The 15,434-nt window shown below is 39.4% G+C and overlaps 1 protein-coding gene across 1 annotated transcript in view; it reads left to right on the plus strand.

Annotated features, from left to right (window-relative positions):
• celf6 (CUGBP Elav-like family member 6) overlaps positions 1-15,434 on the plus strand; it is a 140,927-nt gene that overhangs the window by 77,166 nt on the left and 48,327 nt on the right. Inside the window, exon 3 of the mRNA XM_039611078.1 lies at positions 15,378-15,426. Within this exon, the coding sequence (XP_039467012.1) occupies positions 15,378-15,426 (49 nt within the window). The remainder of the gene's footprint in view (positions 1-15,377; positions 15,427-15,434) is intronic.

Raw genomic sequence — 15,434 nt, forward strand, 5'->3', positions numbered from 1 at the left:
TAAAATGTCTTTACCCCTTAACAGTTCCACTACATTTTATGGGCCATGTGCAGTCATGTTGGATTTTAAATCAAGCAATCATGATGTAATTGACTCTGTCAGTTTTAATTTAAGGGTTTTAAGAAAAGTATTCCTTGAAGAGTTTAGGTATTACAAACATTAGTATAAAAACATATACTTCCCCATTTTTAAAAGGGCAATTTGACAAACTAACATAATGTTTGAAATACGGTTTGCTTTTAAAACTCGGATCAAAATCTGTGTCAGCCAATGATTGCCTGACATCTAAAACTTATGGACATCACCAAATCCTGTGTTTCCTCCCTTGAGATACTCCAACAGGCTTTTACTGCAGCCACCTTCAGTTAGTGCTTGTTTTTGGGACTTTCTGCATTCAGTTTTGCCTTAACTGTCAACTTCAAAGGCTGCTCAATTGGACTGAGACAGGGTGACTGACTTGGCCATTGAAGAATATGACATTTCTTTGCTTTAAGAAGCTATTGGTTTAGTTACTATTGCTACTATTGCTTTTGCAGTATGTACATTTGCCCTTGGAACCAATCAGTTTTGCAAAATATACCTCAGTCTGAGCATAGTTCTATACACCTCAGAATTCATTCTGTCGCATTGTCAGTAAACACAAGTGACTCATATCCATTGGCGGCCAAATATGCGAACTTTGCCTCCACCATGTTTGATGGATATAGTGGCATGCTTTGGATCATTAGCTGTTCTTTTCCTTCTCCACACTTTTTTATTCCAGTTGTTCAGTTATAAGATTTACCAGTATGGCTACAGTATTCAAAAAACAACTTTTTTTTCACATGGTTCAGGCTCATTAACACACAGCGGGAAGAAGGGTAGGCATGCCTTTATAAAGTACAGCTTAGAAAATTCCAATAATAAAATTCAGTTACTGGTCAGTGATGGTTGAAACTAAGGTGAATGAGACAGAAGAAGAAGATGAGATAACATGAATTTTCACAGTGAACAGTCTGTCAAACCACCATGCAGACAGTCTGGTGGAGATTAATAAGTAAAGAACAGAAAGACCTACCCATTGCCCTCAGCACAAGTTTTGGAATGCGGTAATTGGCTAGGATTGTGCCTTTGGAGTCAACTTGAAGCTGTGCACATGAGCATAATGAAGGTTTCTCTAACTTTGTTGTACTTTTCTCACCCTTTGTGCTTATTTTCAGTATGGTTCAAGTGTTCTCATCTAGTACATTATTGAATGTGTTCTTTGGTTTGCAAAGCTGGCTGTGATTGCTAAGTCCTTTGCTCTGATGTTTACCCTGCAGACAATCAGTTACCATGGATATATTAAAGCAATGGATGAGGTATTAAAACATACGTTCTGCATTTACCCATTGAAAGCTCCTCACCAAGTACATGCTCTAAAAAACTTTGATGAATTATGATGAATTGTTTGGCTCCATCAAGCCACACCTCGCACACATGGCTTGCATGACACATCTAACTGATGTTATTTCATTTTACATATTAATTTATTTGAGAAATTTGACTATATGGAGGACAATTAACACGATCTGCTGCACAGTTGTGTACATATGCATGACAAGTAAAAAGTAAATAGTAATATAGTAAAAGGTAGTAATAAGTTTGGTGTGTCTTTTTCTTTTGTATAACTAGCAGGATTTAATACTCAGTTTGTGCATTTAGAATTATGCGTATGTCTGTATTGTGCTTTTAATATTATGTCCAAATGGCTCAAATCTCAGGAGGCTACGCTGTCGCTCAGGGGACTGTTTTCTATGTCCATGCTCCCCTGCTGGTCCAGGGGAATGTCTGAGCTCCCTGTCATCGTCTCTAACCTGTGTTTCCTTCTCTTCCTCATATCTAATATGAGTTACATACACACTCAAAGAAACACACTTACCCAAGAGGCTTAGGCTGTCCTGTCTCATCCCATTTCCTCAGTGCCTTTGATCCCTAACCCTCCCAAAAATACATTGCACACACACCCCTTGCAGTGGTAACATCCTGCCATGCTATTTAAGCTTCCTTGTCTGCTTGGAGCATCCACAGCTTTGGTGCTAGCTTTGCTGTCTCCTAATGACAGGGTAGTATGAGAGAAACAGGCTCGGGGGTGTTGGACAACCGGAGGAGGACAAACGGCCCTGACGTACCCACAAAATAAGGAAGACTCATTACTGTCAAGGAAGGGTTAATGCTCACAAAAGGCTCTGGAATGCCCCTCCCAGTGTGTTGCTGCTTGTTATGAGAGCTAATGATGTCAGTGGAGACCCTGCTTGTTGATTAGCCTAAATGGAGGACTAATAGAAGTGCGTGACTGTAATTAATGACTGAAGGGGAGACTAACGAAGACGAGGACACATCACTGTGGTCGTGGGTGTTCCCAGGTAAGGTGTGTCCCTGGACATCACGGTAGGGCATCTTATCAGCTGGCCACACTATCCTTGTGCCATCCCATGCCATGCCCTGCCCTGCCCTGCCATAGCATTGCCATGCTATGACACCCACTTCAGCACCCAGACAGGCTTGGCTTTTTGGCCAGGCCTAATTAGCTGTCATAGCAGGTGGAGCAGGGACCAGGAACACTACGGTCTGCTCTCTGACAGCACAGCTCCCCCAGACACTGACCGCACAGGAACAATGTGTGTGTGGGGGACTATGAGTGCTCATGACGGTGTATGCATACTTTTCTCTTTGACTCCATGGGGGTATTTTGTGTGCTTGAAGGTAAAGGAAAAAAGACAAGATGGAATGGTGAAGGCTATGTCAGGATGCAGTGTACACATACTCCTTCACATACAACCAGAAAGAAGATCATTTTATTGCAAACGTAGGTGCAGTGTAGATTTGTGTATGAGTGTGTCTCTGGAAAAGTTTAATTACCTTTCAGTTAACTTTTGCCTGCGAGTGCTCTAGACAGCAATATTTTACTTTATAGCTTCCCCAGAGACTGGACTTCAACAGAATAGAAAACAATAAAAATAAGAAGAAAAATAAGCCAAGAACTAAATAAAACAACAAATAAAGACAAAATTACAATGTCATTATACCTGACAGATTTACAGGTCGAAGCAGATGTGTATGTGATTTATAGTGCCTGTGAATTAGACATACTAGATGCTATAGATATCTCTGAAGACACCGCAGACTGAAAAATTAAAGAACTAATTTCAGGTGCAAGATGTTTTCTTTGGGCAGATTTGTGGCTGTAAACAATCCTTCAACCTTCCTCTCCCTTAATAGAGGCCCATTTACACGCTTCCTCTTTATCATCAGACCCTGTCACCTATCATCCTAGCACAATACATTACTTAGTGTGTTTCCCTCCAGCCCCTTTTGGTTTGTCCCTCTTCTTTTGCTTTGTGTGTGTCCGTGCAGTGGCGATACAGTGCATTCTGATGTTCCCTTCTGTATGCAAAGGCCTGTGTAAGCTGCAGTAATACTTCTTTACTGATAGCTCTGCTCACACACGCACGCAGTCACACACACGCTGTGGCTCTACACACTCCCCTGGTTTAATCTATTACCTTTTTTATGTGGCTCAAATATTCAGGCCGTGTTAACCAATGCATCATTATGAGGCGTATAACTGCAAAAGCCAAAGGATTTATAGGCTTAAATAAATTATGTGATACGATAGTGCAAGTTTTATGAGTTGCAACTTTGCAAATATTCTTTTAAATAATAACAATAAAAAAAAAAAATCCAGGAACTGGGGTGTTAGAAGATGAAAGAAAGTGATTTCTACTTCATCCGACTGTTAAAGGCCGCCTGTAACTGCACATCACTTTCAAGCTATTCACTCTATACCTTGTCTTCATAACCATCTCACACATTTTATATGAATTGATGGGTTCATTTGGAGCGTTTAAGCATCAAGCGTCCCCCTACTGCTGGTTGTATCATTTCCTTCCGTGTCGTACATGTGTTCTCCTAATAATTTCCATTGAGCATACTCACATGTGGTGATATCAAATGTAATATGTGAACACATGCAACAGCATACACAGTGATGCATTGTGCGTTTTCACTCTAATATGGTTTGCACATGGTCACTATACATCAGTTTTGATATTGTGTGAGTAGGTCTATTTGATCCCATTTGGCAGATGGATCCAATTGTCCGGGCTGATATTGGGTTGTGACAGAATGCAATCTAACGGCAGGCTCATTGATGATGATGAGTTCTGTTCCATTGCACTGAGATCCAGTCCAATTTCAAAAGCAAATTCAGCCATTCATCTTCCAAATAATTGTGGCACTTTATCAATTGCTCCCAGTCTTTTATCTATCACTTCGATTGATGTGATCATTTTCACAAACAACCTTCTGTCCTAACGGCATCTTGAAACACACTTACAGGGTTGTGTGCTTTTGTGTGTGCGCTAGTCTGTGTCTAAAGGCATCTCTGAAGAAGTCCGCTAGCATAAGCGTGTGTAAATGAATGTGTGCAATGAACAAGGAGATATTGGTGTCTGTGTTTCTATGTAAATGGATATCCACATGCATGCATTTGTTTGTGTAATAACACTCCTCTTTATTATTAAAACAATAGGTCTTCTGTTTCGTTATTAGTATTATTTTTTCTGTGTTTGTTCTGTTCTGTGTGTATGAGACCATTTAAATATGGGTGTCTGCATAATGGGCAACCTCGTGCTTTTGTCTTCTATTATTATGCGCAGCCTGTGAGTGTGAGTGGATTTTCATGAATACACAGTGCCTTTTTGTGTGTTGACAAGAGAATAGGTTGAATGTAAAGCATGCATCATTAGCAGCTTGTGTGTGTGTAAGCATGGCATAGGATTTTATCTTAAAATGTTAAAAGTCCTGCTGCATTCAATAATTTGTCATTATAAACATGTGTAAATTTGATTCCCTGAAAATGTCCAACTGAAAAAAATCCTTAAAAGCAAAACAATCAAAGGAAGCTACTTTTGACTTTTAAGCTCAATGCATCACCGTATCCACATATTGAAAATAAGAAGACAAATAAATGTGTTCATTGGCGATATTACTCTGCTTTTAAGACTGATGATAGCATTATTGTCCGGTTTTGTTCTGTTCTACTCAATCTACTTTATTCCATATTCAATGTGCACATGTGCCTGTTACAAAATACAAAACGTGATATCCTTTTTCAGGTAAACACATGTTTATATATATTATTAACCCAAAATAAATACATATTTTGGGTTATAGTCTTTGTAGTTTTTATAAATCATAAATCAAAATAATTTCCTTCTATACGCTATATTGTTTTTTTTTGTTATATTTTTACATGATACATGGTTGACCCTTTTGTTAGGTTAATATCAGCAGAGTCTGTCTGCTCTGTCTGTCACTGTTGAGGTGAATCTGTTAGATCAGTTTTTTTTCTTCAAGTCATACCTATATCCATATTTGCAGAAAATAGCCTATTTATCATCTGAAGCATTTAGACCTAGCATGTATCCTATAATTTAATTAGTTGTACTACACAACAAAGCAGTCAATCATCAATTATATATTTCATTGTGAACTAATATAGGAAATTTAAATCTTACTCATTACTTAATGTGCATTTGCACTGTATAATTAACTCAAAATCCCAAAGCACCCCTGGACTTGCCTCAAGGAACACCATTTGGAAATACCTCTCCTAGAAGATATCGGTAGCTGAGATGTCAAGCTTTGTTTATTTAAACATGCTTTATTTATTTAAAACATATATTTACTTTCATATTTACTTGTTGGATTGACAAATGTGCTTCATATTAGGTTTATATTGATGATAAAATAACAATCTAAAAACATACTGCACAAAAGAAAAAAACAATTTTCAACATGTAAATCACAAAACAACCATAACTACAAATATGAGAGTTTTGTTCACAATAACCTTTCTCACACATTTGCAAATCATTTAGAACTTCTCATCATTCATATTGCTGTTTTCTTGTTCAACTTTTTACTGCACACTAATAGAACAAAAGCTAACCTGGAAATTCAGCATGACTGAATGAAGAACAAGAGAAACATCTCCTCTGGCTCAACTCTGGATCCCCTATAAACAAACATTTTGGAGATACTCCCTGTTTGTTGAAACCTTTGTTTTATTTTGAAAAAAATCACAGACCATTTTGAAATGTTTGTGTCCATGCACACTCTGGGGCTTGATTGTTGGATGTTGTAGCAGAGCAAGAGTCCGGCACTATTCTCCCTGCTGCTCTGTGATTTCTCACTGCCGACTCTCTCAACAGCATTGTGGACTGTGTGGTCTCAAGTGCAGAGCCAACCGGCAGGTATACGAGAGGAGCAGAGTAGGATATACACTCATAAATCTGACAGATGCATTGTGTGTCATTACCTTCCACTTATTATTATTCTCTTGCTCCTCTTTATACCGTGAACTACTTTAGCTGTTTTCCCAGGCTGGCTCACAAACATTTGTGCTGTGGCCTTGCAGAGTGACAGATGCTCCTGGGAAGCTACCAGGTTATTGTTGTGATTCTTGCCTTGGCTCTGTGTGCTTGAATCAGGGCATTTAACCTTCCGTGCTTTGGAGCCTCTACTGGCAGCAGTATGTGTGCTGTTATCAGATTGTATTGCTTTGCAATTGTGCATGTGCCTAGACGAATGTTGACTGAATTAGGCGTTCCAAATAGGTCTTTCTGTTGAAAAAATAACTCAGCATCTTGTTATCAGTAGTGTCACAGTGTCAGGTAAATTTAGAGTCTCAGGTAAATTAAGAGACGCTAAAAGATGGGCAGAGCATAGAGTGAAACCAAACTTCTCCTTCTTGTTTCTAATTTCTGAGAGAAGACATTTACAAGCTTTATCCGGAAATGTTTATATTTATGTTTGTTTTAATCATGCTATTAACTGTGTCAAACCTTATTGGCAGAGCTTTTAAAACTCACAGTCACAATAAGCTATGAAAAAATATTTATCATTATAATTTCTAGAAAATGAAGGCACTTTACATAATTATGGCTAAAATTATGGTTGTTATTGTTTTAATTTTTGTCAGAGAAAACACTATCTTACTCTTCTGTGTATATTGTTAGTTTCACATTAATGCAATGTCTATTGGGAAGTATAAGCAATTAATCAGTGTTTAGAAACACAGTATTAAACAGTGTCTCTAAATGGCCTAATTATGACTTAAGTAATTCATTGGATATTTAGTTACCTGACAAACTTCTCTAATTACACTGAGTTAATTAAAAAAAATAATTGATGAGATTTTTACAATGCAAAGGGTACAATAATAACAAGTTGAACAATTTTTCCTACATTTTCGACAAACACAAGTTCCCTCTTTGTTATAAATAACAGATTAAAAGCCCAACATATTAAAACTCCCTCATGTTGACACCACATTAGTTTTATGTGCTGGCAAAATTTCAGTTTGGACTTTAAATGATCACATTTCTAAAGCCTAACAATTAGTTATTTATGCAAAAGAACAGAAAGTATTTTTGCATTTTAGAAGTCTGTTATTTCTGACTTTTTCTTTTTCTTACACTTTCTTGTTCCTAGTTTCTCCTCATTCACCAGTTTTTTTTTTCATTACTGTTTTCCTTTTGAAATGCTCGAGTATGTACCACACACTCACACACACACACACACACACACACACATACATATGGCCCCGGTAATGTCCCTGCAGCCCAGTGAAAGAGAGAGAGAAAGAGAGGGGAGAGAGCAGCAGTCGCCTCACAAGAGCAGACCTCATAAAACTCCCTGTCACTTTGACTAATTTGTTAGTCTTGTCTCACTGTGTCGAATTGTTGCCCCCCACTCCCCCCACTTCCCACCTTCTGATGCACCTCTAGCCAACTCCCCCTGTCCTTCTTTCCACCCCCCTAAATCCACGGGCAGAGGAAAAAAGGTGGAGGAATAAATGTAATATAGTGTACTGGCCATTGGTTGGAGTGATCTACACAGCAATCCATCTACAGTCAGAGGAAGAACAGAGGCTTTATGGAGCAGAGGATGGTGTGATAGCTCGATTTCTCATCCACTTTCTGTCTGTGTCTACCTCTGTCCCTGCTCCAGAGGAGGCCTTTTGATAGGGTAAAACATAAAAACAGAAAAGGAGAATAGATCTATTATGAATGCTGTCTGGGCTACAGGCCCCAAGACTAGATTGGGTTGGACCAGACAAAGCAGGACAGTGTGGTATAGATTGGTTCAGATGTTCAGCCGGGCCTCTCACAGGACCAAAGAGCCAATACCGGATTCATAGAGATAAATTAAAAGCAAAAACCTTGCTCCAGGAGAGAATCAATTGCCAGGTAATTATGGAGAACTAGAGAGAGATTACAGAGACAAAGCACAGATACAAAGATGTTTTCCTAAGATACTGCAGCATAACACCAGGGATTACTGTGTTAGCTAGATTGAAGAAACTTTTTTGCCGTTGATGCCCCCTTTTCTTCCCAAACTGACCCTCAGTACCTAGTCTTTAAATAGGAGCTCAGACTCAAAGCTAAAAATAGGCCACATTTCACCGCCAGCAACCCTCTGCTCAGCTGTCAGCACCCTTTCTCCCTCGTCCTCACAGTGAGGCAGACACAGCCCTCCTTCATGTGTTTTCAAGGGAGACAGGCAGGGTGTGATCACTTTAGCTCTAACCCATCTCCCTCCAACCCACAAGGAAGAACCAACCTCTCTTGGCTCACTGGCTTCACAGGGAGGTCACTGTGAACTCCAATTTAAGAGAGGAATCATTCCCGCTGTGGTGGGCCTGTTTTCCCTCCACACAGACAGACTGTCCTGACGTGTGAGTGATGCATGATGGAAACAGTAATTTGGGCAGGTATAATGCAGCCAGTGCAAGATCTGGTTTGAAAATGAGGCCTACAGTGACATAATGTTTGTAATTCAAGGTGAAGAAGAGGACTTTGAACGTTAGTGTAATGCATATTGAGAATGTAAAAACTATTAAATATGTAGACGTTTAATTTTAGCTAGACACTTTGTCTTGTGTGTAATTTCAGTTTTCATTAGGGCTTCCACAGAGCACATATTGGAAGTAAAATTATCTATTAAAAACAATCAGAAAACAAACAAACAAACAAACAAAACCACACTGTTGACAGAGATGTCAGTTCCACTCACTGAAACAGATTACTTAACTATAATTCTCTGAACCTCAAAAGACACTAATATTAATGACAGAAGACAGGCCATATATATCGGCTTAATAATGGTCAAAAGTCAGGGTCTAAGCATCTGTACATTTCATTTTGTAATCAAGAGCGAGCCTCTGTCTCAACCAGTGCCTATGGCTCTTTGTGGGTTCTGTAAGAAAAGTCAGTCTGCATTAAGCATCTTTAATTGAGCTTAAAAGGCTGTAAACGGCATCAACAGCTCCAGTGAATTCACTGACGGCGAAACTGCTGAATGATAATGAGAGGCATCAAACAATGGATGGCTTATCAAGATAATGATCCCTGATGACTTGAATGGAGATGAAATAACAGCAAGGACGAATTAATTAACCGGTGTCAATATTATTTTTTCTATTTTGTTATTCATTTGTAACATTTGACTGTGGTGAGGTTTGACATTATGCATTTGTTGCATGAACAATAGTAAAAACAAGAACAAAAAAATCACTATGTTGGGGACATATTTAAGGAAAACCCTGAAACCTTGATACAGTCTCTTTTATACTATGTGGAGCTTTTAGCTTGCATGGTTTATGCTCATTTCCTCCTTAGAAATCAATACAAAGCTGTTCTGAGTGAATGTCTTTGTCCACTGAAAAAAAGACCAAAAAAAACCAACCCCAAAATATTTTTGTCCTAATGGAAGTGGTTGCTTGCAGGATTGCATAACCTTCTTTAATAGGCAAAGAGACCTCACTGAATGGGTGGATAAAAATGAAAAATCTATGAATCGTGTACTGTGTCTTTGCCAGTCAACAGATCTCTAATTAAACAACTTTTTGGACTGACGTGTCAGACAGTACTCTTCAACAAACCAAATGAGGAATTATCTTTTGAAGTAAAGGTGCTCCATCCCTCTATTAGACTTTCATATATGTGCAGAACCAATGACAAGACACGGTGAATCTTTTTTGGCAGCACATGTTGGCCGAACATCTTACTAAGACACTTCATTCGTGCCATTAAGTTCTCACCAAACTTCTGTAAAGAGCTTCCTTTAAATCCACAGGGTCACAGTGAGACAATACTCCAGTTTCAACAGGTCAGTGTGTATTACAGTTTTTTTCTTTTTCTTTAATGCACTTACAACACATTAAAAACGCAATAGAGCTTGATTTGTAGATGTGATGAACAATGTAATGTAGTAGAGCAGAAATATGGGTGTAATTGTTGTTTTAGTTAAACAACATAATTTATTTGTTTTAGACAGGAAGACATTTGTACAGTTTTCTAGTAGAAGTCATACAAACAGGAGTTTGTGGAAAATTGTTCGTTTATGCACGGCTTAAAAGGGCCAATGCTCAATCACACTTTTGGCAGTTGTAGGTTTTTATAACATTCAGAAGCAGCCAAAACTAAATGAGTCTAACTTTGTTAATTTTCTAAATCAAACAAAGTGAAAAGAACCAGAATGACAATGCAAGTCATTTTACACTGCATATACGGGTTGGTTATAAAACGCATCAGTGTCTCTTTTACAATACAACTGTGCTTTTATGACAGATTGAAAAAATAATGAACCGTCATTCGATATCTCTATAAAGGGTAAAAAAAAAATCAAATAGAGGTTTATCATCTGGGCTTTGCACCCTGAATATGAAGATGAATTGCATTTATTAATAAGGTTGCCACTCTGCACCTTCTGGACAAGAAGATTTTTCTTTTTCGGTCTGGACTCTTCCTTTCATTTGGTGAGCCACTTTCATCAGTGCCACCGTGATTGGCACAGCTGTTTAAAAGTTATGAGATGAGTAATGTAACTGACTGAAGAGGTAATGATTCATCACCACACCTTCTCCTATAAATATCCCAATTCACCCAAAGCAACTGTCAAGCGTGGATGCTTACTGAAGAACGAAACGAGCAGGTGTGCCTGGATCTGGTTTCATTTTGCATCATGTGTATATGACGCAATGATTCCACTGGGTGTTGTAAATGTATCATTAAAATTAAGCTCAATATGGAAATATTTCATTGCAGCCTTATGAAACTATAGTTTGGAATTACCTTTCATTTTATGGATTCAGCAAAGTGCCTTTTGTTTAGCAACTTTTTGTTTATTACACCAGCTGCATTATAAGGACTTTTTTGTGAGTTTAAGCCAACACTAACACTCATTCTGCATCAGAAGGAATTGAAATTGATTAAATTTGTGACTTGAGTAGTTAATTCTGTCTGGTGCGCAACGTTTTACATCATAGATGTTTGAGTTTGTCAAGTTTTCGTAGCCAATTAGAATGTCTTTATCAAATCATCAAAGTTCGACGATTAATCATTTGGATACTTTCCAGCTGTTTAGTAGCCTAAGTTGTAGGTGACAACTGAGATAAAGTATTTCAGCTTACAGATGAGATGTTCATCAGACATCCTCTTAATATTTGGCAATGTTAGTTATCCGAAAACCAGGAAAGAAGTTAAAGAATCAGTCAATTGGACTCAGGAATAACTGAAGTGTTTAAGTGTTCACATTATTCCAAGTGTGAGCACTTATTCCAAGAGAGCAATATTTGTATGTAGAGCATCTGATAGATAGAATTTATCCTTGGCTGCTTTGTGAGCTGTGGTATTCACATACCATAGTGAAACATGGTCAAATGCCAGTGGTGTCCTTGTCTGTCTTTTCCCCCACTGCACTGTTATCAATCAGACACACCGGCCAAAGACAGATAATCTTAAGTGAATGTACACACGAATACACAAGTGTACACTCTGAAATATACTGTCCTTTAGTTTAAAAATGTAAGCAAGTTTCTCTCTTCCATACTTGGTCCAAGCCTTTGCGATTTCAGATGACGTTTACTCATCATAACAGCATGACTCACTCCTGGAGATTAGAACTTAAAGAATGAATCTCTGTGCATAAAGAAAATATGAACAGAAAGGAAATATGGACAAATGGGAAAATATGTACAGAAAAAAAAGTTAGTAAAAGAAAAAAGAAAAGGACAAAAAAGAGAGATGAGGAGAAAGAGAGATAGGTTCTCTAAGTGCAGTAGCACACAGGCACATAGCTGTGAGTTCCCAGGCAAGTCAGCATGAGCTGCCTATTTGTCAGCATTGATCAACCCATTAAGGGGCTGTGGTGGGAAGCATATTGGTTTTGGAGGCCAAAGGGGCAGGGAGAGACAAAGATAAAGCAAGACGGGGGGTGGTTGAACTCCTTTCAGCCTCAGCAGCCACATGTCTGCAGGATGAAAGCTTGTAGTCTTCCTCTCCAAAGTCTACGCAGTTCATTTCACAGGGCCCAATGGGAAGGTAGTAGATATCATTTGTCTTACAGCATCTCTGGAGGCTCCACTGTATGTGTTATCTTAGCTTCCTGCCACTGCAATGCTAATAAGGAACTAGCTAGCTTCTCAGACATACAGAATGTCACTTGTCATCTTTCTCAGTGTGTCTGTGTGCGTGTGTGTGTGTGTGCACGCAAAAGGTGGGTGGTGGGGGTGGGTCTTGGCCCAAGGGGAAAGCAGGCAGCTTCTTCGCCCAGCCTCTGATGAATTCATATAATTAACTCTGCCTTGATCTGTTGGCTAATCCTGCACTCAGTAATAAGGGATTAAAATGTCACCTAAGCCACCTGCTGTTATTGAGCCCCAAGACTTTTGTGCTCCTGTATGTGTGTCACAGTATGTGAAAGAAAGAGAGTGAAGATAAAAGTAAAGTTGAATTTTACAATTTCTGTGTAGCAAGCTGGAAACATTCTGTTTTCCCTCGAGAAAATGTATGTAGAGGACACTATAAAGTAACTCAGAGAAGCAAACATCTTCACTCCAGCCATATGCAAGTGAGCACCACTCACAACCCCAAAGTTTGGCAAAAAAAATGAATTCCATAATTTGGCAGGGAGCTGGAGCAGAAGTTGCAACAGACTCCCTCTGAAAACTCATTGTCACAGTCACTAAAAAGGGACATGAAAGTGGGGCATGCTGGAAGGTGGGGGTTGAGAAAACTCTTTTTTTCCCCTCCTTTCTTACTGTGACCTCCTTGGATGAAGTAAAAAAAAAAAATAATAAGAAAGAAAAGCGTGCCAATTGGTTGGCTAAATGCCTACAGACCAACAGCCAGCTTGCCTTGCCTGCCTTCTGGCCACCTCCACTTGGTTTCCTAGCAACCCCAAGTGTACTTTGGGCTGCTTAATGACTCTTGTTGCTGCAGTGGCTCAGGGGCTACTAATGAAGCCTCCTGACCAGTCGCTGCCATTTAAGACCTGGAAGCTGACTGATCACTGGGCGGGGATCTTGGAAATTCAGGCTACCCTCAACCTCTTATGTGAGACCATTTCTGCCCTCAAAAAAAAAACAAAAAAAACCCTCACCTCCAACAACTTACAAATGTACACACCACACCTTGGCTCAACTCTAAATAACTTTCTGGTAATAGCAGACTCGCATATCAATACTTTACCTCTCCTGAACTTTATCTAAGATTTACATGTGAATGCAATCACGGGGACTCACAAGGGCTCCTATCACACAAAATTGCAGGATTCCAAATTTATTCCTTCACTGAAGAGTCTCAGTGAACCAGGCGCCCACAGAACAATGGATGCAGCCTAGAAGATGAAGAAAATAACAATATTTTTTGTTTTGAGAACATTTATGCTGAGGGACTGAGTTTGTCGACAGAAGAGACAGTGCAAATTATCTCAGTGATTTATCAAATTATCTAGTACCAACACTTGAAAAAAGTGAGTACAAAGCATAAGGGCAGTGAGTAAAAACTGATCTTTGCATTTCTGGCCATCTGCTGGGTGGCTATGCTCCAGGAGGAACGCATACTCCATGAATATATAATATGAAATTTTGTTATTCCAATTAGCAACAACTTAACATATTTATTTGGTTGCTCTGGTCTGTGTCTTTCACTCACTCTTTTTTTTCTCTGTGTGTGCATCTGTGAACAGCTCCATGGGTGAGCCTTGTGATGCCTCTGTCATTTTACAAAGCTTTGTTCCAGTGTCGCAACATATTGCTTCGAGAGCACATTACGTCCCAGGAGTGTCACCATGTATACAGTTGTCTATACATGTCCACCAAGTCTATATTCAACCAAGGTCTGAGCTCATGTCAACTGCTGTCAAGTGCTGTGTTGCCTGAGGGCCACAACACCCACTATCCTGCCCTAGCTGACTGATCTGAGTGGGCAGTACTCTGTGCCATTCACTGGCACTCTCATGTTGGACCTGTCTGCATGGCCTAGTTAGAAAGATGGGCTAACTGCCAACTGAATTCTGAAAAAAAAAAACCCCAAACAAACAGAAAACCCAACGCCAAAAGTAAAAATAAAAATACAATACAATGCCAAATATTATGTGCGTAGGTAGCCTCAATAAATAGGGTCTTTGAGAGCTTAAAACCACTCACCTTTTTTTTTTTTTACAGAGGAATAGGGGGATGTTACTTGTATTTTAGAGAACACTAGATCAAGTGATTTTCTGTTTTAGTATTCAAACTCCAGGGAGAACGAACCTGGGGAGTTTTTATTCATGGCAGGCAGCTTTTAATATATATATATATATATTTTTTTTTTCTTGTTAGCTTGGCAATGTTTTGCTTTCACCTCACTATGAAATGAATTCCCTACTGTTAACCTTTCAGAAGCTCATAGCTATGCCGTTCGTGGCTCTAACACAAGGAGGGTGCTTGGGAAGGGTGGAGTTGGCTGACCAGACCAGTAGCATATTGGTTGTAAGTCACAAAAGGGCTCCTGGGTAGAGATGCGAAAGGGGAGGAGGGGATGAAGGCAGAAAAGAGGGATTGCTGAGGGTCAGGAATGAGCAGGATATAGCTGGTGACTGGGAGTCTGGAGCCAGGAGGGGACAGGAAGAGCAAGGGCCAGCCAGAAAGGACCTCTCCCGGTGGTGCTGGGAGTGGCTGATGTAATGGCATTAATCTCCAAGTGCCATCTGACACCCAGTGTGGCTCCGTCATTGAAAAGTGCTAATTCTGCTGAACTGTGAGGGGAATTCAGGCATCTCTAGAGGCAGTGCCCTGGATTAATTAAACATGCTGGCATGGAGTACTGGACAGATTTATCTCTTTTTATGCCATCTTCACCATTTGATTTTTGTGTTTAGCTAACACAGGAGGACAAACTCAGGACATTAACACCAGGAACATTGCAACATCCAACCTTATATGGTTTCCAGCTAACGTGGGATTTCCCTTTTCTTTCTTCTCACTCTTTCTTTCTCTCCATCTACTTCTTTCCCTTTCTCTCCAGATGAACCGGCCCATCCAGGTGAAACCTGCTGACAGCGAAGGACGAGGAGGTAATTAA

Source organism: Oreochromis aureus, linkage group 1 (assembly GCF_013358895.1).
Source record: "Oreochromis aureus strain Israel breed Guangdong linkage group 1, ZZ_aureus, whole genome shotgun sequence".
NCBI classification, from domain to species: domain Eukaryota; kingdom Metazoa; phylum Chordata; class Actinopteri; order Cichliformes; family Cichlidae; genus Oreochromis; species Oreochromis aureus.